At 41.6% G+C, this 24246-nt stretch overlaps 1 protein-coding gene across 6 annotated transcripts in view; it reads right to left on the bottom strand.

Moving 5' to 3' along the window:
• Positions 1–24246, bottom strand: part of SUSD1 (sushi domain containing 1) — a 150312-nt gene that overhangs the window by 114691 nt on the left and 11375 nt on the right. For all 6 annotated transcript variants that reach the window (XM_063594266.1, XM_055117250.2, XM_034967991.3 and 3 more), the window contains exons 2-5: positions 17333–17446; positions 10266–10421; positions 4475–4627; positions 3324–3503 (exon numbers count right to left, since the gene is read on the bottom strand). In XM_063594266.1, coding sequence (XP_063450336.1) covers positions 3324–3503; positions 4475–4627; positions 10266–10421; positions 17333–17446 — 603 coding nt within the window. The remainder of the gene's footprint in view (positions 1–3323; positions 3504–4474; positions 4628–10265; positions 10422–17332; positions 17447–24246) is intronic.

Here is a 24246-nt window from a genome sequence, read left to right as displayed (position 1 = left end):
TTATTGGATACATAATATTCCATTTTAAGGGATTGATTTACTTAACCAATCTCTTATTGTTAGACATTTGAGATTGTTTCTAATATTTCACTACAATAAATGGTTATAAACAAATATAAGCACAGCAAATTAGAAGGCTTTACACTTCTTTGCATGCACAAATAAATTGGAAAATCTGGATGAAGTAAATGATTTTCTAGAAATACATAATTTACCAAAATTGATCTTAAGAGGGAAAGAAAAAGAATGGACATGATTAGATAGACCAGCAAGTATAGGAAGAATTTAAAAGTAGTCCAAATAGTCCAAGGGCTACCTCTCCAATAGTGCCACATCCAGATGGTTTTATAGGTGAAATCTCCCAAATCTTTAAAAATTCTATTTGTAGTATTCCAGAAATAGAGAAAGAAGGAAATTTTTACATTCTTTTTTTTTAAATTCAGAATAACATTAATACCGAACTGAACAAAGATGGCACAGGAAAAGAAAATAGAGCAATTTCACTTATGAATATCAATGCAAGATTTCTAAGTAAAATTTAGCAAATATAATCCAAATGAAAGGAATAAAACACCAAAAACCTAGATTAATTCATTCCAGCAATTAGTACTGATCATTATCAGGAAATCTAACAATATAACCCACACATTATTTTTTTTTTTTCTTTATGAGATAGGATCTCGCTCTGTCACCCAGGCTGGAGGGCAGGGTGTGATCATGGCTCACTGCAGCCTCAACCTCACAGGCTCAAGTGGTCCTCCCACCTCAGCCTCACAAGTAGCGGGGACTATAGGCATGCACCACCACTCCCAGGCTGGTCTTGAACTGCTGGGCTCAAGCTATCTGCCTGCCTGGGCCTCCCAGAGTGCTGGAATTACAGACATGAGCCACTGCATCTGGCCACATCATTATTTAAAAGTAGAAAAAATATATATAATCACCTGCCTAAAAGACATGATAAAAATAACTTATTTCCAATTAAAAAAAAAGAAATTCCTAAAAAGTGGGAATAGATTGATGCTTCCTTTAGATTATGGACATATAGCCAAAAACTAGAAAAATGGTAATTAAAAAAATTTTTTTTCATTTTTCAGATGGAAACAGGCACATAAAATGATAATATTTGTAGACAGAGAAACAGAAAACCAGGTCAAGTGTGGTGGCTCATGCCTGGAATCCCAGCACTGTGGGAGGCAGGGACAAGCAGATCACTTGAGCCCAGGAGTTCAAGACCAGCCTGGGCAACATGGCGAAACCCCATCTCTATAAAAAATACAAAAATTGTCCAGGCATGGTAGTTCGTGCCTGTAGTCCAGTTACTCAGGAAGCTGAGGTGGGAGGATGGCTTGAGCCCAGGAGCACCAGTGCACTCGAGTCTGGGTGGCAGAGCAAGACTCTGTCTAAAAAAAAAAAAAAAAAAAAAAAAAAAAAGAAAAGAAAAGAAAAAAAAAAAGGAAAAAGAAACAGAAAGCCAAAATTTTAAAAAAACTAACCAAAAGCCAGTGTCACCATAAAAGCAGAAGCAGCAAAACAAAGTGGCTGAAAACAATTCTGAAACTAGAATTCCTGGGTTCAAGTTCAGCTCTGTCTCTAGTTGTGTGACCTTAAACAAATTACAGTCATGCATCACTTAACAATCTGCATACATTTTGAGAAATGCATCATTAGGCAATTCCTTCATTGTGTGAAGTCACAGAGTGTACTTACACAAACCTAGATAGTAGAGCCTGCTACTCACTTAGGCTGTATGGTATACCTATTGCTCCTAGGCTACAAATTCACACAGCATGTTACTATACTGATTACTGTAGGCAACTATAACACAATGAGAAGTACTTATATATCTAAATATAGAAATGACACAGTAAAAATTCAGAATAAAAGATTAAAAAATGATACACCTGTAATAGGGCACTTACCATGAGTGGAGCTTGCAGGACTGGAAGTTGGTCTGGGTGAGTCAGTGAGTGAATAGTGAGTGAATGTGAAGGCCTAGGACATTACTGTACACTTTTATGTATAGTAATGTACATACAGTAACATACATACAGTAATGTACTTGCTGGCAGAGCAGTAAGTTTGTTTACACCAGCAATGCCACAAACACGTGAGTGTGATGCACTACAACATTATGATGGCTACGATGTCACTAGGCAATACAAATTTTTCAGTCTCATTATGATCTTATGGCAATGTGGTCCATCATCATATATAAAGTGCTTAAAATAATACTTGGCACACAGTGCCATATGAGTAGACATGATTAGATATGCCAAATATCAGCCAGGCGCAGTGGCTCACACCTGTAATCCCAGCACTTTGAGAGGCCAACACGGGCAGATAAGTTAAGGTCAGGAGTTCAAGACTAGCCTGGCCAACACGGTGAAACCCCATCTTTACTAAAAACACAAAAATTAGCCGGGTGTAGTGGTGGGTGCCTGTAATCCCAGCTACTCGAGTGGATGAGGCATGAGAATCGCTTGAACCCAGAAGGCAGAGGTTGCAGTGAGCCAAGGTTGTGCCACTACACTCCAGACTGGGTGACAAAGCGAGATTCTGTCTCAAAAAAATATATATATATAAAATATATAATATAATACATATAATATATATATTATATATAATATATATTACATATATTACATATATACCATATATATTACATATATATTACATATATTACATATATAACATATATATTACATATATATTACATATATTACATATATAACATATATATTACATATATATTACATATATTGTATACATTATATATTATATATAATATATGTTATTCCCACATGACGTTTTTATATATATATTACATATGTGTATATATATGTGTGTGTATATATATGTGTATATATACACATATATGTGTGTGTGTATATATATGTATATATATATGTTCATTCCCACATGACTTCTGGGAATATATATATATATACACCTAACATCAAAAAACTAACATCAGGAATGAAGAAACACCCAAACCATTTCCCTAATAGTCAGGAATAAAAAAATAATATTCAAAGGCAACACTACCATTTAAGTCTTTGTTCTAAAAATACAAAGTGATCAATCAAGAGAAAAACATAACTATTATAAAGAAAAAAATTTATGAATGGAATTATCATGATTTGCAGATGGTATGATACTATTCCTGAAAAATCAAGAAAATCACCTGAAAATCTATGAGAAACAAATAGGAATTTTAAAGATTTACTTAACTCATTTATTCCCTGAAACTGAAATTTAGAGAAAAATATGAAAACAGTTTCAAGGTGGTATGAACTGGGAACCTGAATTTTTTGAAAACTCACCTTGGCAATGTAATTTTGGGGACTCCCATGTGCCCAGGGCTGTGCAGCTTGAAACTGTATCTTCTGGAACACTGAAGAATCCTTCTCTGCAAGCATAACGAACCTGGCTGCCCAGCCTAGATGTATAATTTCCTATGATATAGCCATCTGGAACCTCAGGAGGGGTACCACAGTCTATTTCTGAAAATAAATTAATGTCAAATTCATTACCTCGTGAATGTAAATCTTCAAAATTCACAATCTCTCTCCACCTCTACCCTATTCCTCACACACACACACCCCCGAGCCATATTTTAAGTACACTGGTTCATTCCCACATGACTTCTGGGAACATTTCCAACAATTGTCTTTATTCAATCTTTTGGCCTTCCATAGGTAAAGCATCTATACATGCACAAAGCTGAAATAACTTAGCAATCAACCCTCACTAATTTACACTAACTAAAGAGAAGCCTTGTCCAGTGAAATAAAAAATCTCAATTGCAAAATACCTTAAGATATATGTACCTTGATGATTTTCAGGGTCACTTTTGAGATGCAGGGACCTTACCAAATCATTGGCATTTACTATCTAACATAGTAGTTAATATCGGAATATCTATTAACTGCTAATAAAAATCCTTTAAGTTTATGAATTTTAGCTTTTTTTTTTTTTTTTTTTTTTTTTTTTTTTTTTTTTTGAGACAGAGATCTCACTCTGTTGTCCAGGCTGGAGTGCAATGGCATGATCTCGGCTCATTGCAACCTCTGTCTCCTGGGTTCAAGAAATTCTCACGCCTCAGCCTCCTGAGTAGCTGGGATTACAGGTGCCCACCACCACACCTGGCTATTTTTTTTTTTATTTTTAGTAGAGATAGGGTTTCACCGTGTTGGCCAGGCTGGTCTCGAACTCCTGACCTCAAGTGATCCACCAGCCTCGGCCTCCCAAAGTGCTGAGATTACAGAGCTACTGCTCCTGGCCTAATTTTAGCTTTTTAAACATGGCCCCCTCTAACTTGATTGTTGTTATTTGCTTTATTTCATAGGTTGTACAAAATGTGCAAAGGATCAGATCGCCTCCACCTGCCTCCCCAACACAGGCTTGGAGCAGAAGAAAGTCACCATCAACAGAATTTCACCTTGAGATGCCGCATTTTTTGGCAGAAACCCACCTGTGCATGATGTGGCATCGGTGGTCGGGTGGAAAGGCTCAGGTCCATTCCTTGGCAAGTATCCATCCATACAGTAGCATTCAAAGCTCCCATGAGTGTTCACGCATCGCCCTCCATGCCTGCACAGGCCAGAAACTTCACACTCATCTATGTCTTGGGACCCAATCCAAATACAGAAAAGGAGAGAAAAACAGAAAAAAGAAAAAAAAAAAAGGAGAGGATATTGTGACAGCCATTTTTTCACATTTTCAAGCTACTCTTGTAAAAAGATGCATTTGTTTGCAATTGTATCATACATTTTATTTTATGCCTTATGGGTTCTTCTCATGTATCGTTCATATCATAGGCACTGAAAACATAGCAAGTGCTCAATAAATGTTTGTCAGTGTGTTCTGGGATTTTACAAAAGCTGATAACCATCACCAGCTCCCTGACACCCAACAAAATGAACTCAAAAACATAAATATCTCCAATCACTAAAAAATATCCTGACCGGGCATGGTGGCTCACACCTGTAATCCCAGCACTTTGGGAGGCCGAGGCATGTGGATCACTTGAGGTCAGGAGTTCGAGACCAGCCTGGCCAACATAGTGAAACCCCATCTCTAGTAAAAATACAAACATTAGCCAGCCATGGTGGTACATGCCTGTAGTCCCAGCTATTCAGCAGGCTGAGGCAGGAGAATCACTTGAACCTAGGAGGCGGAGCTTGCAGTGAGCCGAAATCACGCCACTGCACTCAGCCTGGGTGACAGAGCAAGACCCCGTCTCAAAGATAAAACAAAAAAAATCCAATCACTAAAAAAATCCAATCACTATAAATACATCTGATCACTAAAAGAATCCAGTCATTATAAATATATCCAGTCACTAAAATATATCCAGTCACTATAAATATATCCAATCACTATAAATATATCCAATCACTATAAATATATCCAATCACTATAAATATACCCAAACACTATAACAAAAGAATGGTCCCAACCTCATACTAAAACATCTAAAGTAGGGCTTCAGATAGAAAACAATTTACAGGCCTGGCACGGTGGCTCATGTCTGTAATCCTGGCACTTTGGGAGGACTGCTTGAGTCCAGGAGTTTGAGACCAGCCTGGGAATGAAGTGAGAACCTGTCTTAAAATTAACTTAAAATATAAACAAAATTTTTAATGTTTTAAATAAGGAAAACAATCTCCAGGAGAGTGAAAATGCCAGCCCATGAGTATAGGATGGTGTGGCAGGTAATAAGGTGGTAACTTAATTAGGAAAGGTCTTACTAATTTTATGAAAATGAGACAGCCTTAAAACAGCCTTCTAGAAGGACAGGACATGCCCTTTTGCAGATTTTTTGCACCTGACTGAAGACTATCAGAGGCAGCAGGTACAGGGTAAAAACTGCCCAATAAGCCAGAGGCTGGAGAAGAAATCTCTCTGCCAGTTAGTAGTTTTTTCCCTCAGAACTGACTTTACAACTTTAAGAATTCCATCAGCTGGGCGTGCCTGGGCATGCCTATGGTCCCAGTTGCTTAAGAGGCTGAGGCAGGAGGATTGCTTTGAGTCCGGGAGTTCAAGGCCGGCCTGGGCAACACAGCAAGACCCTCATCTCTAAAAATAATAATAATACTATTTTCATCAGAGCCACATAGTTCAATTCCACTTGGAGAAAACAAAAAAGCACCCTAACTGAAATTCCTAGGACATTGGCATAAAAACATCAGGGATTAAGCAGAAGACAGGAAGCAGCATGATTGAAGAAAGTCTGTTTTTTAAAAAAAAAAAAAAATTCAAAAAGCTAGTAATACCATAATTTCCTTTTTTTTTTTTTTTTTCTTTTTTTTTGAGACAGCATCTCACTCTGTTGCCCAGGCTGGAGTGCAATGGTGTGATCTTGGCTTATTGCAACTGCTGCCTCCTGACTTCAACTGATTCTCCTGCCTCAGCCTCCTGAGTAGCTGGGACTACAGGTGTGTACCACCACGCCGGCTAATTTTTCTGTGTCTTTTTGTAGAGACAGGGTTTCACCATGTTGGCCAGGCTGGTCTCGAACTCCTGACCTCAAGTTGTCCACCCAGTTGGCTCCCAAAGTGCTGGGATTACAGGCATGAGCCAATGCACCTGGCTATAATTTCTTTTTCTTAAATGACATTTTAGCCCCCAAAAGATAAAAGAAAATTGTCTCAGAATCCTTTTGAACTTTTATATTCTTTATTCTTTTTCCTTTTGGGTCTTGGATCAATGAACGCCTCTCCACTCACACCAGTTATTGTTTGGGAACCAGTAATTCTATTCAATCGCTGAAGGAGCCCATCCAAGTCAAACCACCCTCACACAAGAAGAAGTGCCACAGAGCTTCTTCTCCTGGGTTGTGGCTCATGGTGGTTTCCATGATTCCCAGGAGTCATTCAGGGGGCAGTTCTAAGGGCCAGAACATCTGCCTGTTCTCCATGACTGGCTGGAATCATCTCACACTAGAACCCCAGCAATTCATTCCTCCTCTAACATTGGTGACATTCAGAGGCCTACCTGCAACCAGCTCCTGAGCTTGATGTTGACTCTGCAAAGCACAATAAACACCTGGATGCAGGATTCCTTGGAATCCAGGAGCTAGGATTCACATCCTGTGGTTCCAGGCAAACAGTGACTAACTGCTGATACCCCAACACTTGCTAAGCTCTACCCCAGCTAAAGCCCGCTGATGTTTCTCTGGCAACCGTGATTCTGAAAGAAACAGTATTATCAAGAAAAGCAATTCATCAGCTTTTACAAAGTGATAACTGGAGAACTCACAAGGAAAGGTCATGGGAATGGCTGCCAGTGGACATGGTCTTCATGGTGGGGGCATGGAAATGATCCAAAATGAGACAGTGGTGATGCTAGCACAACTTTGTGAATATACTAAAAACCACTGGGTTGTATACATCAAAAGGGTGAATTTGATGGTATGTAAACTACAGCTCAATTTTTTACAAAAGAGAAGGTCATTCAATCATTGCAAGAATGGAATAAATAAAGGTAGAGCCTAGATCTGGATTTTGTTCCAGGCAGATTAGGTCTAGTTCGGCTGACACCTATTTGGCCCTTACATAAAATATTTTTTTCTCTTTCCTCTTCCCCTCTTCTTCCCTCCTCCTGTTCCCACCAATCTTCTCACTCTTCCTCCTCCTCATTCTTCTTCCTAACTTAAAAAAAAAAATTAAGACAAAGTCTCGCTCTGTCACACAGGCTGGAGTGCAATGGCACAACCTTGGCTCACTGTAGCCTCAAAGTCCTGGGCTCCAGCGATCCTCCCACCTCAGCCTTCCAAGTAGCTAGGACAACAGGCACACGCCACCACATCCAGCTAATTTTCTTATTTTTTGTAAAGATGAAGTCTCATTATGTAGCCCAAGCTGGTCTTGAACTCCTGGTCTGAAGTGATCCTCCAGCCTTGGCCTCCCAAAGTCCTGGGGATACAGGCGTGAGTCACCATGCCCAGCCTTCTTCATAACTTTCAAAAGCTGAATTCATCTCTTGGAACTATAAACATACTGATAAATATACAGTTGTAAGTTTTCCCTGGCAAACTCCCACAGCCTAGAAAACACAATTTCAAGGATCATATTCTCCAGAAGATTCCCCTGATTCCTTCCTCACAGCCAAGATAAGTGACCCCTAGATTCCAGTAAATGCTGTTTGCTTACCTATGACTAACACTTTATACTGAAATTAGCTGTCTGCTCGTCACCCTTCCACTAGCACAGTCTTGTCATATAAGAAGTGCATGAAAGGCCAGGCGTGGTGGCTCACGTCTGTAATCCCAGCACTTTGGGGGGCCGAGGCAGGTGAATCAGCCGAGGTCAGGACTTCGAGACAAGCCTGGCCAACATGGTGAAACCCTGTCTCTACTAAAATACAAAAATTAGCTGGGCATGGTGGCGGGTGCCTGTAATCCTAGCTACTCAGGAGGCTGAGACAGGAGAAGCACAGGGGAATCGCTTGAACCCAGGAGGCAGAGGTTGCAGTGAGCCGTGATTGTGCCACTGCACTCCAGCCTGGGTCACAGTGGCTCACGCCTGTAATCCCAGCACTTTGGGAGGCCAAGGCAGGCAGATCACAATGTCAAGAGATCAAGACCATCCTGGCCAACATGGTGAAACCCCGTCTCTCCTAAAAGTACAAAAATTAGCCAGGCGTGGCAGTGCGCACCTGTAGTCCCAGCTACTCAGGAGGCTGAAGCAGGAGAATCGCTTGAACCCGGGAGGCAGAGCCTGCAGTGAGCCGAGATCATGCCACTGCACTCCAGCCTGGGCAACAGAGCGAGACTCCATCTCAAAAAGAAAAGAAAAGAAAAAGTACATGAGAAATGTGTATTGAATAAACAAAACACTAGATCATCATCTTATATGCTTTTTTTAGTTAGTGTCTTTTCTTCTTAATATACAAAATTTAATACTGTAACATTGTACTTCTGCAACCATGCAGCCAGTAATTTGCTACCTAGAACAACAGGATATCATAAAATGTTTTCTCTGAAGGAATGTGTTCATTCCTGCCAAGAATAAATCAAATGTATCCTTTGAGAGATTCTGCCTTGGTACAGGTCGAGAGGGAGGATGAATCCGAGCATAAGAACCTACGGTTCCTGGTAGCTAAGAAGATAAAATATGTTCTCCTTTCATTTTATTTTTCCTGAAAACCTTTAAATATCACGAAGCTTTCCAGCAGAGTCATTAAGTCTATGCAAAAGCATCTTAGAACCAGGAGGCTTTTTCTGCCTTTCCTCTTCATTATTGTTCAAAGGTTTTCCTTGAAAGCCAGAGAGCAACATTAAATAGCGTATGCTGTTTATAGAGTTCAGATAACAGAGGAGCCGCTAAAAATTAGGAGGGTTTGTCCCCACCCTGTATTCGACCAGCCTATGCTCAGAGACCCAACCTACAAAGCTCCCGTGCTCCCAAAACTCGCACTCCTCACTCAGCACACACATGTGGGAGGCAAGCCCACATCTCTTAACAGGGACAACTCTGACCTCCTGTGAGCCAACAGCTGGGTGCCAGCCCCCAGATTAGTGTGCTCTGAGCTGAGGAGTGCCACTCACCCCAAGGACCCCCGACCTGTGGTTACAGGAACCTGCAGGAGGCACACCATCTCCAGAGAGTCCCTCCTCACTATTCATTATGAAAACGATCAGGCCAGGTGCAGTGGCTCGTGACTAATCCCAGCACTTTGGGAGGCCGAGGCGGGCAGATCACTTGAGGCCAGGAGTTTGAGACTAGCCTGGCCAATGGGGCAAAACCGCATCTCTACCAAAAATACAAAAATTAGCTGAGCATGGTGGTGCGTGCCTGTAATCCCAGCTACTCAGGAAGCTGAGGCAGGAGAATCGCTTGAACCCAGGAGGCGGAGGTTACAGAGAGTCGAGATTGTGCCACTGCACTCCAGCCTGGGCAACAGAGTGAGACCCCCCCTTAAAAAAAAAAAAAAGTTCAAACAAAACATTACAATGAAAAAAAAAAGAATATTACAATGAACTCCCATAGACCCACATCCCCCCAAGATTCAATCGTTGTTTACATTTTGCCATTTAAAGTAGCTTACAGACTAAAGAAACACTATTATAGATACATCATCATAACACCCCTAGATACCTCAGCATGCATCTTCCAAAATAAGAATATTATCCTATATACCACAATACCATTATCCCATCTAACAAAACTAACATTAATTCCCTAATATTAACAAATACACAGCCCAGATACTATCCTGCCATCGCCAATTGTCAACACCGCAGCCCCCTTCTTGAGTACCTGTACAAAAGGTGCCATCGTTGGGAATGAATGTCTTGTTGTTGTTTGTGGCTCGATATCCTTCCAGGCAAATGCAATAGAAGCCCCCGGGGGTGTTGTGGCAAGATGTGTGGTTCCCACAGACAACAGTGGCTCCAAACTGGCACTCATTTTTATCTGTTGACACACAGACAAGGCACCGGAAGAGCTATCAATCCACACCGACTTCAACAGCCCAGACTGTCCTCCCATGCTATGGACTCGGGAACCAATGTTCTGTGACCAGACCTTAGTGATCTATTTCTCCAGCCTCTTCTCCTTTCACGATGCTCCCCAGACTACAGGACCTGGGCCCCTCGTAGTTATGTGCCAGGAGTGTATGAAACCCCAAGAGAAACACAACACCTCAATCTGGCAATCCGTCTGATTTGAAGATTGGGAGAAGAGGGTTCTCTTTGAACTTTTCCAAGCTTAAAAAGATCTTTTCAGAGGCCCACGGAAACAAGCCAGCAGAATTCCCCTTTTCCAGTTCAGCCATTCTCATGGTTTTTCATGAAAGCCAGGGTAGGGTGATTTTACAGCCAGTGATTAACTGGAAAATTTCTTCCTTCTGAACTACCAAGAAACACAATGGAATTAGTGCTGCAGCCTCATCCGGAGCAGGGCTAATGCAGGAGCAGGAACAGCTCATGCTAATGGTCAATGACCTGTGGTGAATAATGTTAGTCCCTCAGTGCAGAGGCCTGGAACATGGATGCTCGATGAGTCTCCAGAAGCTTGCCCGGAGTGTTTTTCATTGAATAATATGAAATTGAAAGATGCAAAATGAACATAAATCTCCCTCTCATCTCTGCCCTCTAGCTCAGGGGTCAGCAAACTTTTTCTCACAGTATCTGTTGCAACAACTCACCTGTGCTCATGGGCACGAAAGCAGCTGTAGACAACCGGTAAACTACCAAGCAATGCTACGTTCCAGTAAAACTCCACCTACAGAAACAGGCCGCAGGCCAAACTTGGCCCATGGGCCATAGTTTGCTGACTCTGCCTAACCCTCTAATTTAAGAGGAAACTCCTGTGACCAAATTGTTTATGCGTCCTTTTAGAGCTGATCTACCCAGTTAGCTTTTTTTGGGAGAAATTCATCAACTTATGAATTTGTAACTTGTTTGTTACTTCGTGTTTTATTTCACCAGTGGGCCCCTCATATCCGTTTAATGGCCTGTCACAATTGCACTCAATTCTTACTCACTCAAAAGTACCCTCCAGAAGATCTGGGTGGTTTTTTTAATTATTATTTTTATTTTACAGTCATATGTCACTTAATGATGGGGACACATACTGAGGATTGTGTCATTAGGCAAGTTCATGATTGTGGGAACATCATAGGGTGTATTTACACAAACCTAAATGGCATAGCCAACTACACACTTAGGTTATATGGTAGAGTGTAGTGCTCCTAGGCTAGAAACCTGTATAGCATGTTACTGTACTGAATACTGTAGGCAACTGTAACACAGTGGGAAGTATTTGTGTATCTAAATATATCTAAACATAGAAATGGTACAGTAAAAATACAGTATAAAATATAAAAAACTGATACATCTCTAGAGAGCACTTACCGTGAAATGGAACTTGCAGGACTGGAAGCTGCTCTAGGTAAGTCAGTGAGTGAGTGAATAGGAAGGCCTAGAACGTTATGATACACGACTGTAGACTTTTATTTTTATATAGAGACAGGGTCTCCCTCTGTCACCCAGGCTAAAGTGCACTGGCACGATCATAGCTCACTGCAGCCTTGAACTCCTGGGCTCAAGCAATCCTCTTGCCTCAGCCTCCTGGGGCTAGGAGCAGCTAGCACTACAGGCACAAGCCATCGTGCCCAGTTAATTTCTAGTTTCTGATTGTAGAGATCAGCTCTCACTATGTTGCCCAGGCTGGTCTCAAACTCCTGGTCTTAAGGGATCCTCCCACCTTGGCCTCCCAAAGAGCTCCCAAAGGGATTACAGGTGTGAGCCACCACATCCAGCCTTACTGTAAACTTTCTAAACACTGTACACATAGGCTACACTAAATTTATAAAAGTATCTTTCTTGGCCAGGCACATTGGTTCACACCTGTAATCCCAGAACTTTGGGAGGCTGAGGCAGGAGGATCGCCTGAGGTCAGGAGTTCGAGACCAGCCTGGCCAACATTGTGAAACCCCATCTCTACTAAAAACACAAAAATTAGCTGGGCATAATGGCAGGCACCTGTAATTCCAACTACTCAGGAGGCTGAGGCAGGAGAATTGCTTGAACCCGGGAGGTGGAGGTTGCAGCAAGCAGAGATCATGCCATTGCACTCCAGCTGGGCAACAAGAGTGAAATTCCATCTCAAAAAAAAAAAAAAAGTATCTTTCTTGGCCGGGCACAGTGGCTCACGTCTGTAATCCCAGCACTTTGGGAGGCCAAGGCAGGCAGATCACCTGAGGTCAGGAGTTCAAGACCATCCTGGCCAACATGGTGAAACCCCATCTCTACTAAAAATACAAAAATTAGGCCGGGTGTGGTGGCTCACACCTGTAATCCCAGCACTTTGGGAGGCTGAGGTGGGCGGATCACCTGAGGTCAGGAGTTCAAGACCAGCCTCAACATGGAGAAACCCCGTCTCTACTAAAAATACAAAATTAGCCGGGCACAGTGGTGTGTGCCTGTAATCTCAGCTACTCAGGAGGCTGAGGCAGGAGAATTGCTTGAACCTGGAAGGTGGAGGTTGCAGTGAGCCAAGATCGTGCCATTGCACTCCAGCCTGGGCAACAAGAGCGAAACTCCATCTCAAAAAAAAAAAAAAAAATACAAAAATTAGCCAGTTGTGGTGGCGCACGCCTGTAATCCCAGCTACTTGGGAGGCTGAGGCAGGAGAATCATTTGAACCCAGGAGGCGGAGGTTGCAGTGAGCCAAGATCGTGCCATTGCACTCCAGCCAGGGTGACAGAGTGAGACTCTGTCTCAAAAAAAAAAAAAGGGGGATCTTTCTTCAATAATAAATTAACTTTAGCTTACTGTAGCTTTTTTACTTAAACTTTTCAATTTTTTAACTTATTGACTCTTTTGTAATTATGCTTAACTTAAAATACAAACACATTCTACAGCTGTACAAAGAATTTTTTTTTTGTTTCTTTATATGAAATTCTATATGGTTTTTTTTGTTTTTTGTTTTTTTTCTGGAGACAGGGTCTTGCTCTGTCACCCTGACTGGAGTGCAGTGGTGTGATCATAGCTCACTGCAACCTCAACCTCCTAAGCTCAAGTGATTCTCCCACCCCAACCTCCCTGAGTAGCTAGGACCACAGGTGACTGCTACTGTGCCCGGATAATTTTTTTTTTTTGTACAGATGGAGGGGTCTCAATATGTTGCTCAGACTCATCTCGAATTCCTGGCCTCAAGGATTCCTTGTGCCTCCACCTCCCAAAGTGCTGGGATTAGATTACAGGCATAAGCCACCACATCCAGCCTTTTATTAGCTTTTTTCTTCTATTATTTTTTTTTAATCTTTTTTTTTTTTTTTTTGGTAAACAGGGTCTTGCATCATAACCAAGGCTGGAGTGCAGTGGTGGGAACATAGCTCCCTGCAGCCTCAACCTCCTCGGCTCAAGGGATCCTCCTGCCTCGACTTCCTGAATAGCTAGGACCACAGGTACATGCCACCACACCTGGCTAATTTTTTAATTGGAAAAAAAAATGTTTTTACTTTTTAAACTTTCTTATTAAAAATTCAGACACAGGCCAGGCACAGTGATTTGCATCTGTAATCTCAGCACTTTGGGAGGCCAAGGCAAGAGGATCACTTGAGCCCAGGAGTTCAAGAAGAGCCTGGGCAACATAATGAGACCTTGTCTCTGCAAAAAATAAACAAAATTAGCCTGACGTGGTGGTGTGCCTCTGTAGTCTCAGCTACTTGGGAGGCCGAGGTGGAAGGATCACTTGAGCCCAGGAGGCCGAGGCTGTAGTGGGCCGAGATCACACCACTGCACTCCAACACAGGTGACAAAGTGAGACCCTGGCTAAAAAAAAAAAAAATTCTAAGACACAAACACACACACACACAATAGCTTAGGCAATAGCTTAGGCCTACACAGGGTCAGGATCATGTTATCACTGTCTTCCGCTTCCACATCTTGTCCCACTGGAAGGTTGTCAAGGGCAAGAGCATACATGGAGCTGTCATCTCCTATGATAACAATGCTTTCTTCTGCAATACATCCTGAAAGACCTGCCTGAGGCTGTTTAGTAGTTAACTTTTTTTTAATAAGTAGAAGGAGTACACTCTAAAATAATGATAAAACATATAGCAAATACATAATCCAGTAATATAATCATTTATTGTCATTTTCAAGTATTACGTACTATACTTTTTTTTTTTTTTTGAGACAGAGTTTTGCTCTTGTCACCCAGGCTGGAGTGCAATGGCGCGATCTCGGCTCACTGCAACCTCTGCCTCCTGGGTTCAAGCAATTCTCCTGTCTCAGCCTCCCGAGTAGCTCAGATTACAGGCGCCTGCCACCGTGCCTGGCTAATTTTTGTATTTTTAGTAGAGATGGGGTTTCACCATGTTGGACAGGCTGGTCTTGAACTCCTGGCCTCAGGTGATCCTCCTGCCTTGGCTTCCAAAAGTGCTGGGATTACAGGCATGACCCACCATGCCTGGCCTATGTACTATACATTATTGTATGTGCTATACTTTTATACAACTGGCAGCACAGTAGGTTTGCTTATACCAGCATCACTACAAACACATAATGCATTGTGTTATAACATTATGACAGCTACGACATCTCTAGGTGATAGGAATTTTTCAGCTCCATTATATAATCTTATGGGCCCACTGTTGTATATTCGGTCTATCATTAACCAAAACATCGTTATATGGCACATGACTGTATTACCTTTGTAAAATGTAATTGGCTTTGGAACATGATTCACCATATTAAAACTATCAGTGGGGCCAGGTGCAGTAGCTCACACCTGTAATCCCAGCACTTTGGGAGGCCAAGGCAGGCAGATCACTTGAGCCCAGTAGTTCAAGACCAGCCTGGGCCACATGGCAAAACCCCACCTCCACACACACACAAAAAAAAAAAAAAAAAAAAAAAAGAGAGAGAGAAATTAGCTGCACATGGTGGTGTGTGCCTGTAGTCCCAGATACTCAGGAGCTGAGGCAGGAAGATCACTTGAGCCTGGGAGGTCGAGGCTGCAGTGAGCCATGATCACACCACTACACTCCAGCCTGGACAACAGAGTGAGACCCTGTCTGAAAGAAAAACAAACAAACAAAAAAAAACTATCTTTGGGGAGATCTGCATAAGAGCTTAGAGAGACAGAGCAGACTCTCAAGCCATAGTTAGGCCAAGTGTCCGTCCTAGGTTACAGAACACTATCCAGTGGTTTTAGAAACAAGTCCAGCTGTCCATAAAATGGAATATTCCTGTCCTTTGCTGTTGTTTTTGAGACAGGCCTCCTCTGTGGACCTCACTGGAAGGGACATTTCAGTTTGTAGAGGAGTCTAGAATTCTCAAGACCCTAGGCTTAATACCATGTTATAGCACCTCTGGCACATGGATAACCTTGCCTGCAATCTATGTAAGGCAAAGTCTCAGCAGGCCAAGCATCGGGATGCACAGTACCTAGTGCCTGGGAGTAGTACCACATAAATTAATAAAGTCCCTTCTGCCCATTAAGAGGAGTTTCTTTGTTCAAAAATCAAAGGGCAGGGCCAGGTGCAGTGGCTCACGCCTGTAATCCCAGCACTTTGGGAGGCTGAGGCAGGCAGATCACCTGAGATCGGGAGTTCAAGACCAGCCTGGCCAACATGGTGAAACCTCGTCTCTACCAAAAATACAAAAATTAGCCGGGCGTGGTGGTGCCCGCCTGTAATCCTAGCTACTCGGGAGGCTGAGGCAGAAGAATCACTTGAACCCAGGAGGCGGAGGTTGCAGTGAGCCAAGATCACAGCACTGCACTCCAGCCTGGGCGACAGACGACAGAGTGAGACTCCACCTCAAAAAAAAAAAAAAAAAAAAAAACTCACTGAAGCTTCAAACTCCTGGGCTCAAGGCATCCTCCTGCCTCAGCCTCCCAAATACCTGGGAGTACAGGCATGTGCCACCACATGTGGCTAATTTAAAAAAAACTTTTTTTGGATATGGGGGTCTCACTATGCTGCCCAGGCTGGTCTCAAACTCCTGGCCTCAAGTGATCCTCCCACCTCAACCTCCAGAATAGTTGGGATTACAAGATCGAGGCTCAGTACCTCGCTGTTATTTTTCTTTAGGGAGAAAAAAAGCACACAAAGATATCACAACAAGGCTGTATATACCATCTATCCACAACTGTAAGGTAAAACCATAAATATTTTTAATGCATATAACAAGGTTGCTGGGAGGAAATTGGAAGATTATTGCAACATTTACTATTGTAAAATTGTTGTGAAAGTCTCCCTCTCTCTGAATTGAGCTTCAACCTGGATATTGTCTGACTGTCATGGCATGGTGGATATCATCAGGCAAAAAATAATTTCAGATGCTTCTAACCTAAAGGGCTTTGAGTTCCTTTAAGTCATCTAAGTCCCTAAAAGTATCACAACTACCAAAAATTTGGAGGATGAATTCTGACAGACATAAGACCCAAAGCAACAGTATTTTACCAATTAACCAAAAAGTCCGATGGCAAATTGTTTTGTTTTTCCTCATAGTACTAATATAAATAGTTTCATATCAAAATAACCAGAGAAATTAAGGAATGCAATATTCACTTGAGTTGTGAAGTTAAAGTTAAGACTTAAAACAGATGTCAAATTTGTGTTAGGTCCCAGAGTTTCCAGAGATTCAAATTCAATGACCTCTAACATGAGGAATACTATCTTGGAAACACTAGAGAAAGAATGTATCCAAACACTAAAACAAAGACTTATTATAATTGACAAAACTTCTCATAATAAAAACATGTGAACAAAATAACAATGTTTTCCCCCAAGGACATCAACTCTTTAATACAAGAGAATCTTGTTTCTCGATTCAGCTTTTCAACTTAACCCAGAGTTCAGAACTTACCAACACACTGAGTCCTCCCGTTCCCTACAAATCCATAGTTGCAAATACAGATCTTCTTCCCTTCTCTTTGCTGGCATGTGGCATGTTCATGGCAAGTGGCACAGACGTCTAAACCTGAATCATAAAGTGTATGTTTCAGAAAAAGAAAAATGCAAGATGAGACACATGTAGTTAGTGGACATTTACAACGAAGAACCAAAATTTGAAGACCAAAATAACACAGGACACACCTAGTCTCATCCTTAAAAACCTTCAGTGGCTGTTTATTTCTCACAGAATAAAGTGCAAATCTCTTCCTCTGTGTGGCAATGTCTTTCTTTCTTTTTTTTTTTTTTTTTTTTCGAGACATGGTCTTGCTCTGTCGCCCAGGCTGGAGTGCAGTGGTACAATCACAGCTCGCTGCAGCCTCAACCTCCTGGGAGAAGGTGAACCTCCCACCTCAGCCTCCCAAGTAGCTGGGACTATAGGCACACATCACCACACCAGCTAATTTTTTTTTTTCTGTAGACACAGGGTTTTGCCATGTTGCCCAGGCTGGTCTCGAAATCCTGGGCTCTAGCAATCCACCCACCTTGGCCTTCTAAAGTACTGGGATTACAGGCGTGAGCCACCGAGCTAGGCCACAGTCAATGCTCTTAGTGATCTCACTCCAGACATACTCCTCCAGCCTCATTGTTTCCGAGCCCCAACCACACATGGTACTTGCCAGATGTCAGAGGCTAACTACTCTTTCCCTAACAGAATATCTACTATCCTACTCGCATGCCACAGTCACACTCTCTATATACCTAAAATGCCTATGCCTTCTTCTCTACCTAGCTAGCACCTATTCATATTTTAAGACCCAGCTTAATGTCACATTCTCTCTGAGGTCTTCCCCACTACTCCATTTTTTTCTTTTTTTGAGGTAGAGTCTGACTCTGTTGCCCAGGTTGAAGCGCAGTGGCATGATCTCAGCTCACTGCAGCCTTGACCTCCCGGGCTCATGCAATTCTCCCCACCTCAACCTCCTAAGTAGCTGGGACTACAGGCACATGCCACCACACCCATCTAATTTTTGTATTTTCTGTAGAGATGGGGTCTCCCTATGTTGTCAAGGCTGGTCTCGCACCCCTGAGCTTGAGGGATCCACTGGCCTCAGCCTCCCAAGGAGCTGGGATTATAGGTGTGAGCCAACGCGCCCGGCCCATTCCTCCATTCTTAAGGAAAATTAAATGCATCTTCCTCTGTGCTCCCCTAACACTGGCACATTCCCTATCAATCACGTTAATGTGTCATTATATTTGGTTCTAGCTTTGTATTCCAAGCTCAGTATTATGAATGAGCCGCTCAAGGATAGGGATGATGTCATTTGCCCATATGTTATGATGGCACAGTGCAGACACTCAATATATTTTTATTGACTGCCTGGATAGAGAAATCTGAAATCCTGCTTGCTGCAACTCAAAAAGCAAATGGAGTGAAGAGGAACACAGCTGCCTATTACCCTACTCATTTTTTTTTCCAAAGAAAAAAATGAATGTGTTTAAGATGACAGTGATATAACAGCCAAGTCCCAGTAGGATGACCAGATCCCAATTATTGAAATAAACAGCAGAATTGTTTGAGGCTAAAACTTCTAAAACATCCAAATCTACCAGATGGTGATATATGGCCCAAGATCAAACAAGAATTTCTACCCAAGGCTATGTGGTATACTGTGTTTCACTCTCAGTGCCTCTGTAATTTCAGGAGCGACCTAGTAAAGAGAATCTTTCTAGCATTGAATTTCATTTTAGTTTTGGCTCCACTGTTACCCAGGTAAGACAGCCTAGCCCTTAGGCTGCTCCAGGCATGAAACCAACTGAGACTAGGGATTTCTAAACACTCTAACCATGCTGCTGTTCTGCGTGTTTTTTAAAAAAATAAAAGACAACACAAAAATAAGACAAACCGCTAATCATCACTAAGTAATGCCAAATTAACCATGGAATATTTCCAAAACTTATTGTATCTCAGACCGTAAAGACAAATGCAACAAATTCCAAACAAGTAAAAATGTTAAAGGCTGAATTATCTGACCACATAATAATGTAATAGAACTATCAAACAAAACATAAGACTGGCATCCCCAAAAAAACATACTTGCAAAACACAGAACATTCTCCTAAATAATTCTTAGGACAAAGGGAATATCAAAATTGAAATGTTTAACACTAGGTATAAAAACATATTTACTCCACAAATGTAAGACTTATGCGTGTTTATACCTTAAGAGTATACTTTTATACTTCAATGCGGCCTTTAAAATTTTTACTTTTTTCAAATTTGTTGCATTTTCCTTTATGATCTGAGATAGTATAAATATTCCATGGTTAATTTGGTATTACCTAGTGATAATTAGTGGTTTTTCTCATTTTTGAGTTATCTCTTATTTTAAAAAAGAACACACAAAACAGCAGCATGGTTAGCATGTTTGGAAATCTCCCAGTCTCAGTTGGTTTGATGCCTAAAAAAGAGAGAGAAAAGCAGGCAGCCAAGAAAAAGAAAAAAAAAAAGAAAACACTAGAATTTTAATATAAGAAACCTGAAAAAAGGAAAAAAGAAAATGGGGATTTAGGGATTAGTAAATACAATTTTAAGGATGTTAAAGAATTAGAAAATATTATCAAATGCACTGGGGGAAAAATTACATAAAAGACTAGGAAGGTATAAACCCTGAGAGAGAAGATGATAGCAGACAAAAGATGCTAACAGTATTTCAGAAAATGAAAATGAGGCCGGGCGGAGTGGCTCACGCCTGTAATCTCAGCACTTTGGGAGGCCAAGGCGGGTGGATCACTTGAGGTCAGGAGTTCAAGACCAGCCTGGCCAACGTGGTGAAACCCCATCTGTCCTAAAAATACAAAAATTAGCCGGGCGCAGTGGCAGGCACCTGTACTCCCAGCTACTTGGTAGGCTGAGGCAAGAGAATCGCTTGAACCCAGAAGGCTGAGGTTGCAGTGAGCTGAGATCACACCACTGCACTCTAGCCTGGGCAACAGAGTGAGACTCCATCTCAAAAAATAAAAATAAAGAAGATGAGAAAGAGATGGATGGGCCAGGTACAGTGGCTCATGCCTGTAATCTCAGCATTTGGGAGGCCTTGATCCCAGGAGTTCGAGACTAATCCTGGGCAACATGATGAGACCTCATCTCTGTTAAAAAAGAAAAAGAGATGGATGCATGGTAATTGCCTTAGCAGAGAGGAAGAACTAAAAGCCAATCCTAGAAAGGCCCAGGAAGCAGAGTCTCTGCAAATTTCAGAAGACAGACATAAGGAACAGGAATGAAAGTTCAAGGAACTGGTTGAAAATACCTGCAAGGAGTAGTTAAATGCCTGGATTCCTTCACTGATGCCGCACAAAACAGAATTTTACGACCGGGAGAAAATGAACCAGAAGGCTCCAGATTAGAAGGACAACACACCAAACTGAAGTGAGGATGAGTCCCCATACCTAAATGTCCATCATATAGGTAAGTATATTTAACCATCTTAACACATTAACATTTTAGCACAAAACATTTTAAACCATATGATCAGTACATTGTCAATTCATAATGACATGCAGGGCCGGGCACGGTGGCTCATGCCTATAAATCCCAGCACTTTGGGAGGCCGAGGCAGGTGGATCACTGGAGGTCAGGAGTTTGAGACCAGCCTGGCCAACATGGCGTAACCCTGTCTCTACCAAAAATACAAAAACATTAGCCAGGCGTAGTGGCACACACCTGTAGTCCCAGCTACTCAGGAGGCTAAAGCAGGGGAATCACTTGAACCCTGGAGGCAGAGGTTGCAGTGAGCCAAGATAGCACCACTGCACTCCAGCCTAGGTGACAAAGTAAGACTTCATCTCAAAAAAAAAAAAAAAATTCATAATGACATGCAACCAAAATCTTGGAAATACTTTCTAAATAATGGATCCTGGGTCAAGTTGAAAAACCCATTTGTGATCAACCCTACAAGGATGAACATATGAACATTCTCCCCAATTTAATTTGTAGATAGAATGCAATCTTGGCCAGGCACGGTGGCTCATGCCTGTAATCCCAGCACTTTGGGAGGTCAAGGTGGGCAGATCACCTAAGGTCAGGAGTTTGAGACCAGCCTGGTCAACATGGTGAAACACCGTCTTTACTAAAATACAAAAATTAGCCAGGTTCAGTGGCGTGCGCCTGTAATCCTAACTACTCAGGAGGCTGAAGCAGGAGAATCGCTTGAACCCGGGAGGCGGAGGTTGCAGTGAGCTGAGATTGTGCCACTGCACTCCAGCCTGCGTGACAGAGCAAGACTCCATCCAAAAAAAAAAAAAAAAAATGCAATCTTATTAAATACCCTAAATCTTGGGTAGTGTTTCAATTTGGGATGATGAAAAAGTTCTGAAGATGGATGGTAGCAATGGTTGCACAACAATATACAACTTGCCTCTCAATTGCACACTTCAAAATAGCTAAAATGGTAAAATTTTGCCTTATGTCTACTTTACCACAATAGTAAGAAAATATTGAAAATTACAGTTTTTACTTTAAAAATCAACTTTATTGAGATATAATATGCATACAATAAAACACCCCCATGTTTAAGTGTGCAATTTCAGTGGGTTTTAACAAATGTAGACAACCATGAAACAACTGCCTAACGCAAGATGCAGAATATATGATGCACAATTTGCATCTGATGATAATCTGATAATATATGGTACACAATCTGATGATAAACATTTGGTTTGTTTTCACTTGGGGGCTAATATAATTAAAGCCTTGATGGCAAAAAAGGGGAGGGAAACTCAAATTTCTATAGGGAAATTATTTTGTGTCTGGATCCCAAATTTCTCATGATGCCATTGAGAGATGGTAGATAGCAGGTACATAGCTTTAGAGAACAAGTAACTAAAGTAACCCAAGCTAAGGAAGCCTGTAAGAATTTTTCACTGAAAACCAAAGAAGCCCATTATAAGCTACTTCCCCAGTGAACAGACAATATAAACACGCTGTTCAAAGGCTAAAAACCTTAAGTAGACACTGAAGTCACACATAAATGTGTGTAGTACAATAATAGACATAAATATGATTCTATTGAAACAATGAAATATGAGAAATTAAGTAATTCAAACTTAAAGCTGTTGGAACTTTAAATTATACCAAGCCTTGAGAGGAATGTGGCTATGCAGTTTGAGTCACAAAGTATACAGCTGTAACTTCTGCCTTTTTTCCCCCTGTAAATAATTAAGCCCAAATGGCACCAGAGATAAGACCCCCTTAGATCGCTATCTCTCCTCATGGAGTAATAAAGTAATTTTCCTTGGAGTGTAGCAATCTGTAACCAACCAAATCGCTGTGGCATATGCACTGGTCTTGTATGGAAAATGTAATTCTGCTACAATTTCTACATAAATGAAACTGTAACTTCCCCATTTTTGAATGAACACTCCATTCATTGAAGTCAGTGTTTCCCAGTGGCCACCCTCAAGTTTTATGCTTGAATAAACTCTATATGTAATCATACGTTCTGAATCTTATTATTTAAGGTTGACAAATGCAAATTTTTTAGATTTTTTTCTTATATAAAATACTTGTCTAGGGCAAGGTGCAGTGGCTCACACCTGTAATCTCATCACTTTGGTTTGTTTGTTTGTTTGTTGAGACAAGGTCTCACTCTGTCGCCTCTGTCACCCAGGCTGGAGTGCAATGGTGTGACGACAGCTCACTGCAGCCTTGACCTCCTGTGCTCAAGCTATCCTCCTTCCTCAGCCTCCAGAGTAGTTAGGACAACAGGCACATCCCACCACACCTGGCCAATTTTTTGTTTTATTTATTTACTTTTTTAGAGACAGGATCCCACTATGTTGTCCAGGCTGGTTTCAAGCTCCTGGCCTCAAATAATCCTCCTACCTCAGCCTACCAAAGTGCCAGCCTGATCAACATAGCAAGACCTCATCGCTACCAAAAAAAAAAAAAAAATGTAATTAGCTGGGCATGGTGGTGCATACCTGTAATCCCAGCTACTTGTGAAGCTGATGTGGGAGGATCTTTTGAGCTCAGGAGATCAAGGCTGCAGTGTGCTTTGATTGAGCCACTGCACTCCAGACTGGGCAACAGAGCTAGACTGTCTCTTTAAAAATGTTAAAAATAAAATTTAAAAAACTTGTCCTTATAAAGATGCGGAGATTAAATAGATCCATTTGCAAAAACTCAGCCGGGCGCGGTGGCTCACGCCTGTAATCCCAGCACTTTGGGAGGCCAAGCAGGGCAGATCACTTGAGGCCAGGAGTTTGAGACCAGCCTGGCCATCATGGTGAAACCCTGTCTCTATTAAAAATACAAAAAAAATTAGCTAGGCATGGTGGTGGACACCTGTAATCCCAGCTACTCAGGTGGCTGAGGCAAGAGGATCACTTGAACCCGGAAGGCAGAGGTTGCAGTGAGCCAAGACTATGCCACTGCACTCCAGCCTGGGCAACAGATCAAGACTCTGTCTCAAAAAAAAAAAAAAAAAAAAAACCACATAAAAAAACTTAATATCAGCTGGAAAATGGCTATTTCATGTAACTATTGAGTAAATCTAATAAACATAAAAAATATTAAGAAGAAAAGAGGTGGGACTCACTCAGATAAATTAAAGGAAGTCCAGTCTGAATTAGTGAAGGATAGAATAGAAAATGTTTTAAAAGAAACTGAATTAAGTTCAAGTTTATTTAATAAATAGCCCCAGACAAACACATGGCCTTAGAGGAAGGCAGCCAGGTATAGGGGGAAGCACTGGACTTGAAAGCTAGTTAGAGCTGGATCCTAAATCTAGCTGAGTCGAATTCACTGTGTGACCTTGAGCACACCACTTAACCTTTCTGGATCTCAGTTTTTTCACCTTTAAAACAAGGACTTTGGGCTTCTCGAAT

This window comes from Pan paniscus, chromosome 11 (assembly GCF_029289425.2).
Source record: "Pan paniscus chromosome 11, NHGRI_mPanPan1-v2.0_pri, whole genome shotgun sequence".
Lineage (NCBI taxonomy): Eukaryota > Metazoa > Chordata > Mammalia > Primates > Hominidae > Pan > Pan paniscus.
Note: the sequence above shows the minus strand (reverse complement) of the source record. Positions and strands in the feature narration are given on the sequence as shown.